Raw genomic sequence first — 12744 nt, forward strand, 5'->3', positions numbered from 1 at the left:
CGACTCAGCATAATATAAAAACTGTTGCCCAGGCAAAGATCAGCGCGGACAAAATCGTGAAAGATCACAACAATAAAAAGCAAACTGAGGCGCACCTTACAGAAAAACAAAATATGTCGGCTGTGGTAGAAGCGCAACTTGAGGCAAGCAAAAACAGTAAGAACGTTAATGCTGCTAAACAGGACATGTCTTTAGTGGTGCAGGCAAAGGTTGAGGCAAATAAAAATGTAAAAGATCAGACAAACGTTAGTGAGAAGAATAATAAAAACGAGAGGCAGCACATGCCAGCTATTGTAGATGCCGTAGGTGAACAGAAACTTCGGAAGGAACAATTACATGCGGGTGTGAACCAGAAAATGCCGAACGTGGTCCTAGCGAGTGAACAAAAACAGACGAAGGGATGTGATTTTTCGAAACTGGATACCAGTATGCCAGCCGTTGTGCACGCCGTCAGCGGACAGAAACAGAACAAGGGACAGGCTTCTGCAAAAGGAGATACCAGTTTGCCAGCCGTTGTGCACGCCGTCAGCGGACAGAAACAGAACAAGGGACAGGCTTCTGCGAAAGGAGATACCAGTTTGCCAGCCGTTGTGCACGCCGTCAGCGGACAGAAACAGAACAAGGGACAGGCTTCTGCGAAAGGCGATACCAGTATGCCAGCCGTTGTGCACGCCGTCAGCGGACAGAAACAGAACAAGGGACAGGCTTCTGCGAAAGGCGATACCAGTATGCCAGCCGTTGTGCACGCCGTCAGCGGACAGAAACAGAACAAGGGACAGGCTTCTGCGAAAGGAGATACCAGTATGCCAGCCGTTGTGCACGTCGTCAGCGGACAGAAACAGAACAAGGGACAGGCTTCCGCGAAAGGAGATACCAGTATGCCAGCCGTTGTGCACGCCGTCAGCGGACAGAGACAGAACAAGGGACAGGCTTCCGCGAAAGGAGATACCAGTATGCCACCCGTGGGTCAACCCGTCGTGGAACAAAAACAAAACAAGGGACAGGTTTCTGCGAAGCATCAGGATATGCCGGGTGTTGTGCACGCCACGAACGCACGGAAGGAGCAGGGGAATATGAATGTTGCAGCCAATGCTGACAACCGTAATGGCAAAGGTGTCTTGGCAATTGAAGCCAAGAAGGAGACGCCACCACCTTCGTATTCGAGTGTAAAACAGGTTACGGAGCGAGTGGTTGGTGATAACATTGCAATGAAGGATATGGGGCCTGGCAAACAAGATCCCAAGTGCGTTGGACAAGATTCAAACGATCGAAGACGAGGTATGAAAAGCCCCAAGCAAGATTCAAAGTGTTTGGCGATTGCTTCTCCAAGACTGAAGGACAGGAAGATATATCCCATCGATGACCAAGAAGAGGAAAGGATGAACCAGCACAACCAGTCAAAGGGGGAGGTGCTACATAAAAAAAGCCAGTCTAAAGAAGCAACAAAGCTGTATCAACAAGATGGCGGACACAAAACACACTCCGATCATCAAGCGGCTTCGGGGATTGAACAGAGAAAGGGAAATGATCTTCCGTTGGAGGTTGAGGAAAGTAAGGATGATGGCATACCGCTGCACAGACGGTTGGGCTTCGAAAAGCCGTTGAAGTCATCGGCCATAATTGAAAGCGTCATCGATATGTTTGATCAGGCGAGCAAGCTGCCGGCTATGCGTGATCTACAGCCGCCGAGGAAGATGAGGACATCCGAACATCAACATCAACATCAGCAACAACAACAACACTTACAGCAGACGACAGAGTTGCGTCGGAGTCACAGCCCACACCTCCAGAAGGGGTATAGTGATCCTTCTCCAGCAACGGAACTGGAGAAACTGAACGCACAACGGCCAAGGCCGCGCCGGGGCGGGTCCTTATCCAGTGCCGGGACTTCGTCACCGACTCCATCGGCTAGCTCCGGGGACAGCGACAGAAAGAAGCTTCTAAACAAGCCTGAATGCACTGTGTCTTATTCCACACAGTCGCATCTCCACATGCATCACCATGAAGGTGGTTCACCAAGAAGATCACCAGGACCTGGTGGAGAATACGGCTTCCAAGCTGCCGCTCGCCGCGGACTCAAACGGGACAAGTTCTCAATGGACCTACCTCGTGAACGCAGGATCCCCGCTTTTGCGAAAAGGAGGTGCAACTCTGCCGATGACACCGCGCCGCTACAGCGAGATATGTCACGGCCTGCGGTCACCGTCACGGTAGATAACGATGGAATAAAACAACTCCTTGCCTTGAAAAATCATTTCGCACAGCGATTTTACTAAAAAAATCCAAATGAAGTTGGCATGGTTCAAAATATTCTAAGAACTGTATGTTTAACAACTGGTGCAATCGTCTTGCATTATTATGTTTATTTTGGCAACGAATCGGCATTCATGTGCTTTACACAATGTAACTATAGACAATTATATTCCTGTCTGCGTGTTGTTGATGACAAAGCTTAAGCCATTAGTGGAAAGGTGTACATGCATGTACGACTTTGTCTCGGGACGAAAAGCACCTAATCGAGCATTGTCAGTCAGTGTGATCGGTCACGTGGTGTTTAAAATGATGATGTCTCGATCGGCGTCGCGGTGGACAAATTTCGATTTTGCGGCATCAATCAAAGGTCTGGAGGTCGTTTCTGTGAAAATCAAATGTAATTACATACACGAGGAACACCCAAAGATGTTACACCGAGTTGGACATGAATGCAAGTTGTCTAGAACGTAAATAATTCCGAATATTGGTCTAAACCGTAAATCAAACAATCACACGCAATATATAATGGTATAGACCATTAATCAATCAATCGTTTTCTGTAAATAATGGTCTGGACCATAATTCAGCAAATCAGAATACAGTCATGGTAGTATTGACCATAATCAACCTGTCACTGCATGGCCTGGAAAAATATGGCCATCATTATTGGGAAGGCATCGATTGGTTGATGAACGGTCATAACATCCATTCCTGCATTCTGATTGGCTGAATTATTTTCTTCGTCGTTATTCCTCCTGTATCCTGACTGGTCCTGACGTTCTAGGCCATTATTCATGCGTCGTGATTTATTGAGTTGTGGTCATATACCAGAGTCCGATTGGCGCGAATTCTGGTCTGGACCGAAAATTGATTAATGGTCTAGACCGTAATTCCTCGCCGGTAATTGGTTGATTTACGGTCTAGACCATTAATCGGAATTGATTGACGGTCTAATCCTGATCAGCATTTCTGTCCAACCCGGCCTACTCCAGGTATATGCAGAGCTGCGTGAAAGGCTTAAAGTCGCTTGAGATGTATTCTTTCTGTGATATTTAGACGTTTCATAAAATAATCTTCCGTGTTTAATACGTGTCTGTGAGAGTAAGAATACTGATATTTTGGTGCTAAATGTATAAATGTAAGGCATAAAATGTACAGAGGCCATCTTAAACGGGTCGGCCGTGTCACCAGTTGTGGCCAGCGGGAGATGTCCGCAGTCAGCATTGGCGCGAGCGACGTCCTTTATTTTGGTGGCGTATGAATTTAGGACTATTTTGGAAGAGTTTCCGATGCAACTAGAAACCGTTTTTCAGGTAACTGGTAGGATGTTTTGATCATCTGAAAAAGGTACCATGAAAAATTCTTGTGACAAAGTGCTGTTTGTAATTCCGTTTTTTAGGTGATATGAGGTCAGGATCCCAGACAAGAAACTTCCAGCGGGGGACAAATCGTGGGTTGTGTGACGTAAGGGGTGATACCTATTTTAGAAATACAAAGATCGGTGCATATGTATGTGATCAGATTTTAGTTCCTCCTCACCACCTACTCATCTATTCAAATATCTTATGTGACACGATATAAAAACATGATTATAGTCGTGAATGTTATTTCCGCATCGTTTGGGCGCGAACATGTAGTCGGTTTTCTTTGAAGTGTGCTTTTTTAATATTCTTTCTTGGGTTCAAAACCAAACAGTTTATTTTTTCAAAACCAAACGACATTTTGTTCCTGGGTGATTCTCATTCATGCACTGACATGAGTAGATGGACACAAAAATATAATAATCTTAGAATTTAACCCAGATTGGTTGAGAAATAAACCGTATACAGAGCTGAAATGCACTACGTCAATGTACACAAATACATACAAATACATTCGTTGCCATGGTTTCTGAAGTCCAAAAAATCGCTTTTGGTTTTAAGAACCCTGGATCGATAAAAACCAACCAAATTTCAAAGAAAGCCGACTGGTCCAGTGGTTCGCGTTCCAGAGCCCAAAACGATGCGGACATATCATTTTCGAATGGACTACAGTCATGATGTTCAAGGGTTCAATAAAGTACATTGTACACATGCTTACTGTTGAAGGGTTATGTGGTGATAAGTCTGCACAATAAGGCACCTGTACATGCTCATAATATTTATTGGCCAATCGTTTTAATTGCATATATATTTTCCAATTAAGATTATATCTATACCAACTTTGATATGTTCCCTTTCTTCAAACTGTTGTTTTATTCAGACTTTATTAAACGAGGGCAAGGCAACAAGGCCGGGCGTCAAATTAAATACGATGAGGTGGATGGATCTGGTCGATACACTGTACTATAAATGCCAAGTTTCAGCAAATTTGCGTGCATAATGACTGCATTAGGGTAATGTTTATTTCTATTTTCCTTGGATACAAGAAAAAAGGGAGTGCAGAGGGTTTTATATGTGAGAGACAGCCTAAAAAGAGAGAACATAACACGTGTTGTGAACTTTTCGTATGTAAAAGGGCTGTTGTCATACCATCCTCTTGCAAACAGGGCCTACAACACGACTTCTCCTTACACATGTTAGTATGCATCTAGTAAAATGACCTGATATTGTCAGAATGTTGTCACACCAACTTTGACGAATAATAAATTCTATTGGATATCCATGAGCCATTGTTAAACAAACTATGCCTAGGTGTTTCAACGCATCACCTAGTGACAAAAGAAAGAAAGACACTTTTTGAAAAATTTCCGATAAAGCGTGGTTTTAGCTTTTGCTTTGTCCCGTCGCCATGGTGATATCCATAAAGAAATAGTTTAATATTCAAAATCAAAGTGTTAAAATTGTTAATTGGGAAACCGCTGATGGGCCTCGATCACATAGAAATAAAAAAACACAAGGTCCCACTCCAAGGATGAGTCAGTTTGAAACGAACACGACCTTGGGTTTTTTAATTTGTTTCGCAACCTTTACGAAGAGCTACAAACAACGAATTATACGAAAGTACGAAAGAAAATTGTTCGTGTATGTAAAAGTATTTTATCGCAGACTCTTTCTATAAAAATTTCCTTGAGTCATCGAACAACTAAGTATAAAATGTGGTTGAGGAGAGGACTGCAAGACACGACAGACCTTGTTGTCTTTCGCAGGATGCGAAACCTGCCTATTCTTATCATTATTATTATTGTTATTGTTGTTGTTATTAGGGCCGTTTACACGGAACTAAACTGATCTAGATCGATCCGGATCTGGTTGGTCTGCCGTGTAAACGCGCACGAATGTGTCTGGTCCGCTTCGATGTACAATCTCGGTCAGAAATTATTAACCACCGGATATTTGTAAATTACTCCGTGTTCCCCCAATATTTTTTCACCAATTTTTGATGCATGGTAGTTTGATTATATGTCCATCATTTGGCATATGACTGATTTACTGTTAATGAGACTTCCTTCAATAATGTAGCCTGGGGAAATCAGGGGTTGATGTTTGAGAAGCGAACATTGACCCCTGATTTCCTTTGGGTGCCATCAACTTAATGTCATTTTGGCTTCAATATGTTGTACAATAAGATGACATGATATCAATCAATAAAGTGTGTATTTTTATTAATATTTGACGTGTTATTTAATTTCATTCATGACTGTGTTATTGTCCAATATTTCTGAATCTATACAGAGTAAGGAAAAAACTACACACTTTTTAAATACTTCTGTGTTTTCTTGTGTTGCAAATCAATATATTAGGGAGTTTTCGCGCAAAGCCCCGAAACCTCCTCGTAAACCCCAATCTCAGGAGGTCGAACAATGAGAATGGCGTTCAACGCTGGCGTTTTTGGGACTTTGGGAAAACTCTCTAATATCTTTCCAAATATACCCGACTTTATTCATGACTGCTCAGGAGGGCATTTAAGGGTGCAGGTCTGTAATCTGATTTGCGCCAAAATGACCATTTTATGCGCTGTACTCTGCAGCTCGGAGAAACATCTGTGGCTTTTCTTCACATTTTGATGTTTCCTGTTTCCATACAATAGAACAGCTAAAGAGGCTATGAAGGGGTAAGGCAGGGGCGTAACTTTTGACACCCCCACCCCACCCCCCCCCCCCCCCCCCCTCCAGTAATTGAGAATAAAAAATTAGCCGAATCGGGATTAAAGAATGTGAAGAAAGCTAACTGCACAACCTGCTCGTAGCTTTATGAAGACAGACGCGGTTCCAAGATGGCAGCACCGTATACACACATATTTTCCACAAATTGTCGATCGATGCCAACAAACTAAAAACTGCTTCAAATTCTTATAATCAAAGTTTATGAAAAATGTATTAGATGTACAATTTGCAAAAATCTGAAATTAAAATTGAATAAAATTGATTGATTTTTCAATTGAAGATACGATAACAATTAACTTTGAAAATAATATCACCCAAGTAAATGATGCATATCCGGCGTTTAAGAACCTCAAAGGATGTTGTGCATGTCGACGACACAGCGGTATTGCTTTTACTTCCCTAAATATTTTAGGGCCTCATTGTGCTTACCGTCATATAGATATAATTGATTTTTGTACGGGGTGTCAGAACCGGCTCCCCACTAATGAAAGCAAAGTAGTAAGCTGTCTAATGTATCCAAGCTTATCAGACATCCAGGCGCCCAGTGTGCATCTACTTGGAAATAATAAGATTCACACATTCATGAGTGTACTGTACAATAAAAGCGAATCAAATATTACATAATATCTTAGAGTAACTACTCTTAGATAATATCAGCACCTTCATGTAACTAAAAGGTACGGGAAAGAGAAACTGACAACCGATTCCCTTGCATTAGGGAGGTTGAGAGCAGGGACTTATGATCCTTATACGTTTTTAACGGATAGAAATGTACACAAAATTCGCCCTCTTTCTACAGGAGTTAACCTCTCTATTGTACTGGAAGTTCCTCATTGCAATTATGCAAAGCACCCGGCGAATCACCTGTGTGTCTCAGTCGGCTTGTCTGAGAATAGTCACTTTCAGCATCCTGAGATCAGGCCTTTTTACTCCTACGTCTCATATAAAAATATCGACAGGAGGGAGGAGTATATTTGAAACCACTGATTATGCCATGATGGTTTTCAAGCTCGTCAATATATATGTGCTGGTGAAGTGTTGACGACCCGAGATTCCAAATAGCCCTAAACTATGCGGTGATGATTGACAAGCAGGTCATCCCATTTCTTGATCTACGCAGACGACGACAAGCGATCCACGGGTGGTACAGACGTGTCTGATGGGCTCAGGCCGGAGCCCCCGCACACAGATTATAAGGGGCCAGTAAGCCTGATGATGAGTTAAGAATCGTCTGAGAGAGTTATTCGGAGAGCCAGCCATTGCATTGAATCGTCCCGTCGAGTGGCTGCCCAAGCTCCCCGGATTTGACCCCGATATATTTTAACTCGGGAACAAATTGACAGACGTTGAGGTGAAATCGCTTTCGTGCGGTAGCAGCACCATACTAAAACCCATAACTTGTATTTTGCGCAAAGTGTCAGCTAGCGCTCGTGTCACATCCATCATGTAATTCTGGCTGAATTTTATTTCAAATGATCTATTAACACCATGCTTCGACCATGTCTTCTTCTGACAAGTTCCACTAACTGATAAAACCTGCTTGTTGGTTGTGATAATGAAACCGTTCCTTAGGAAATACCTCTTGACGCCCACCCTGTGTCGACTCGCGGGACAGTCCATTGCGTCGTCTGCACTGCACCTAAATGGATCTCTATTCATATGGTGAGGGACGAGGGCGGTCCACTGACTGCGTCCGGGGTGTAACCTTGTGGCGTGCGACTACTCATTGGACGTAGGACCTGATCTCTAATTAAGTATATATATATGGTCAAACTTTTGGTACGAGCTTTTTAATCATGTACTATTTTATATTTGTTGAACTTTTATGTATCTATTGTACTTGTCATTGTTCTCCTGTTTGGAGGTTTAAATAAATAAATAAATAAAAATATAGCCAACTGCACAACCTGCTCGCTGCTTCATTGACGACAGACGGTTAGGTCTATCTGTTGTTCTTAGATGGCAGCACTATACAAACACATTTTTTTCCGCTGTTGATCAGGGGTTGGAATGTAGCGATGCCAACATCATAAAATTTGCTTCATAAATTAAATTTACCTTACGAAAAGTGTATTTAAGGTTTGATTTGCAAAAATCTGAAATTAAAATTTAATAACATTGGTTTATTATATAACTGAAGATACGATAATACTTAACATTGGAAATAATCACACCCACGTTAATGATGCATATGACGCAAATAAGACCATCCAATGATATTAACGAAGCGGACACTGCGGTTGTTGTACGGACTTCCCTGTTTATTTCAGGGTCTTATTGTGCTTACCGTATATATTATAGATAAATTGATTTTTGCACGGGGTGTCACAAACGGCTCCCCTGATATTGCCAAAATAAAGTAGTAAGCTGTCTAATCTGTCTAAACCTGTGTAGTGTAGCTTATCCCTGCTCATCATGCATCCATGGCCAGGCTCCTATAGTGTGCATCTGTTTTGGTAATAAGTGAACCTCCACAAAAATAATGACGTACATTTTAATTCACACATTTATGTGTTGTAAAATAAAAGTGAACAAAACATGACATAATATCGGCACCTAAATAATTTTTAGCATGAATAAGTTTCTTCAGTGAAACTCTTAGTCAGCAGAGCCTGTCCATATTTATTTGGTAGGTTTTCTGAGCAGTCCCCAGGGAAATATAAGACCATGAGGATCAATTAGGTGGGGTCCCTTTGGCTTGGACATTCTATCCAAGGACCATTTAAAACGTCTGCACCTGAATACCTTTCTCGTTAGTTGATCAACGGAGATTTGCAACGCTTGAAAGTTCGGGATATTTTATTGTATTTATCAGGGGAGCCGGTTTTGACCCCCCATGTAAAAAGTACTGCAAATAATTATATATCGACAGGTAAGCACATGGTCCTGAAATTATACAGGTGAGCTTATGCGATGTACCGCGCGTCGTCGTATTCCTATTTGATGAGTGGCGAATTTAATCCTGATTTATTTGAATCATTGACTTGGTTGCTATTATTAGCATATATGAGTCTTAGTGCTGCTGAAATGGAATAATTCAAAAGTCAGATTCATTAAAAATGTTTGATTTAGTGTATGTTATATACAAACAAATTTCTAATAGGCTTTAAATAATCTTATGTGTTTAAATGAATATCTCTGCATATCGATCTGAGCAGTTCATGTGGACCATCTCAATAGCGATAATTTACGGGTTTGAAAACAAATGCATGGGGAAGAGCATGGATATGATGAATAATGCGCGCAGGGGTTGAGGGGTTGCGTGAGGCACACATAGAAAAAATTATTCCACAAAAGTACAGGTCACTGAGCGAGACAAGCTTTTGTTATAGCGCGTTTTAAATAACCCGCCTTTTCCGATTAATTTTATTCACACAACAAGGGGTTAAAAATCGCTTTTGCAAGCGCCATCTATCAACATAGTTTGGTGTGCGATTTGGTTTATTAGCGCGTAATAACACTTAATATAGTTCTTCAGATATTCGAGAAATAAGCGACATTTGATACAAGTGTCGCCCAGTCAATCATGTTTAATCGTTACTTTATTTATGACTTGTATTTTTTGAATGTCGATAATGACAATATTATTCAGAATTTAGATAATCATATAATGGGAGTGAACTACTTTCATGCCGGATTGCGCTACCCAATTTAATGCGCCAATATGGCAGCACCCATGCTTTGAGGAAGTGCTGCGCTTGTTGTCATCCAAAATTACCTATTTCTAGGCCCCGAGGCCGCCTGATTTGATGGTCATGGATCAGAATAAACAAAATCCTTCTCGCGTTCTGAGTAATTCCGTTCTAGACGCGAAGGATGAGCTAGACGAGGTAAAAACAGTGGATCATTTTATGCATTGACAAAGCTACACAAATGATGCCTACATTGAAGATTGGACCAGTCCACTTTCTATTGTAGGGGTGTTGGTTGGCCCAATTGGTTCATTCAGAAGAAATCATGAATGTTGTGCTATTAGGTAGCTTGTGTGATTATTGTTGCTCATGTTTTATATTCCTGGACTTGTTAAATGAAATTAGTGGATCCGTCGTCATGTGGCTAACTGAAAGGAATCGATTGATCGGTTGATTGAAGGGACGATGGTCACGGGATGAAGTCGCCTCTCATTGAATTCGTCATTGGCTTCGAGATGGGTGCCTAAATTTTGCGGCGAAAGAGTGGCCAAACTTTACTCGGCTGAGTTATGGGGTCAGGATCTTTTTAGTTCCGGCATGATGTTGGAAACATCTAACTCTCAAAGGTTGTTCTGGGCGGAGGAATGGCCGAACTTGGCTAATTTGTTGGGTAAGGTAAGGTGGTGCAATTACATGTATAGCCTCAGTACAGTTGTAGCCTCAGTGTGCATTAATGTGAAAGTATGATTACAGTCTTTGACTTTATCCTTTTCATAATAGTTACTCCTTGTTATGTTATTTCAGCGCCTTGAAAGATGCTACAAATCTGTTATGTCAATGGTCGCGAGGCTGTCTGATAGAGAAGCCAATGATGTCTTGAATGCCCACGTAAGTATTCGTAGAGTTGCCGATGAACTACATTTAAATCATTTTCACACATTTCAATGTCAACTGAAATAATTGGTACAAAGTCCCGCGCTTTTAACTATAGTTAAAACCTCTCTATCAAGGACACCCTTGGGACTGACCAATGCAGTCCTTAATGGAGAGGTGTCCTGAAGAGAGTGGTCAGTTAAAATGGAAATGACAGGTTTGGGACCAGAACCAGTGTCCTTATTAGAGAGGGTGTCCTTAACAGAGAGGTATCTGCTTTAGAGAGGTTGGACTGTACTAAAGGGTCCCAAGCTGAAGCAGGGTCGACAGAAAACTCCCAGGCTGAGGCTGCTGGTGTGAAAAAGCAAGATTTTAACCACCCAACACACCGGGGAAATGCCAATTATAAAAGGCTATTTTAGCTTCTTCATCGCATACATAAAGAATCTGTTCGAAAAAACAAGTTTCTGGGTCGTTCCGTGTTTTTTCGAGTTTTTGAAGTCATTGCAAACTTTATCAGAATTTTAGTCCCTGGATCTTCGAGATTAGGAAAATGTGACTTGGTCAATGCAGAAAAAAAACAATGCCTAGTGTGTCGCCTGATGAATATTTCTACTATTTCACTTTCAGGCCAGCAAAGGTTCTCCACAACATGAAGAAATCCAGTTAGGACTGTTTTTCTCAATTTTGGTTGACCCGAAAACAGCCCAAAGAGTAGGTGTCTTCAGGGTGTCTTTAGGTTAAGGATAGGGTCCTTGGGATGATGAGGTGCACTTAAATCACTCATGTGACCTGCGTCTGGTTCTTGAAAACAAGTTGGTCACTAACTTGACGCCATTTAAAACTTTAGTTTTGACGCAACTTAAAACTTTAAAGTTTAAATTCTAATGGGCTTAAGAGAAGAAGATAACATCAAGATGACACCCGCATTAGTGACTTTAACTTGCCATTCCGGAAGAAAATTACGATAACTATGGCTAAGTTGACAGTATCCCAGATCTGTAAACCAAACCATTTCATTTCAAAACCTGCAAAATCCTATTGAACGTCATGTTATTTGAGACGTCCAATTTTTTTCATGTGGAGGAGTAGAAAAGTGGCGATAACTCGAAACGAGCTGAGTTGATTTAGTGGCTGAATAATCGACTCTGAACTCATCAAGTATTCTGTCATCTTCTATCCCTTTGTTGCTCACTTTGTTACAAATAAGGCAGTTTATACTTCAATGTTTCCGTTATTTTTCAGTGTTACCGTGATTTGACGTTAGTCAGCCGTGATAGTTTGAATACAGTTCTGACGAAAACCAATCAAATAATACACGAGAAGTGGTTGAAGCTTCGGGATGTTCCGCGCGGACAGGTATGACATCAGATAATGATACAATAAAAATAAGATTTGAAAATTTCTATTTATCGTAACATATCACCTACGTGACTGTCGCGTTCTTCGCCAGCCTAATGAGAAATATTTCCGAAATCCGCAACGCTGCGAAAATTTGAAGGCTTGCAGTAGTTGAAACTTACTTAGACTGTGCGTTCCTGAATTGCCTCAACATGAATGTGGAAATTTTATGAAAGAATACCCCTTCTTCTTCAGATTGTTTGGTTTTGTAAGGAAATGGTCAAAAGTAACGTCACTGGTGTTGAGAGTGTGTGTCTGTCACTCCTAAAACAAATGGCAGGTAGGTAACAGAGGGCATAGTTAAATGAGGGTTAACTCCGATCAGGCCTTTAAATCAGTGGTCAAAGCCGAGCCATGTACGGTAACACCACACACCATGGCACAACATTTTTTGGTGGTGGAAGCAACTTGTTCCCAAACAGAATATGGCTGTGTCAAATAAGGCTGAACAATTTTCCTCCTGTGTGACCTAGTTGAGTAAATGGGTCAAATGATGCAAAA

At 41.5% G+C, this 12744-nt stretch overlaps 1 protein-coding gene across 1 annotated transcript in view; it reads left to right on the top strand.

Moving 5' to 3' along the window:
* Nucleotides 1-10007: 10007 nt before the first annotated feature.
* The window catches only part of LOC135482724 (integrator complex subunit 3-like), a 414475-nt gene continuing 411738 nt past the window's right edge, over nucleotides 10008-12744 (top strand). The window contains exons 1-5 of the mRNA XM_064763033.1: nucleotides 10008-10167; nucleotides 10774-10857; nucleotides 11473-11556; nucleotides 12088-12201; nucleotides 12439-12523. Of these exons, the coding sequence (XP_064619103.1) occupies nucleotides 10087-10167; nucleotides 10774-10857; nucleotides 11473-11556; nucleotides 12088-12201; nucleotides 12439-12523 (448 nt within the window). The 5' untranslated portion in view covers nucleotides 10008-10086. The remainder of the gene's footprint in view (nucleotides 10168-10773; nucleotides 10858-11472; nucleotides 11557-12087; nucleotides 12202-12438; nucleotides 12524-12744) is intronic.

The sequence above is a fragment of the Lineus longissimus genome, chromosome 2, assembly GCF_910592395.1.
Source record: "Lineus longissimus chromosome 2, tnLinLong1.2, whole genome shotgun sequence".
In the NCBI taxonomy this organism is placed as follows: domain Eukaryota; kingdom Metazoa; phylum Nemertea; class Pilidiophora; order Heteronemertea; family Lineidae; genus Lineus; species Lineus longissimus.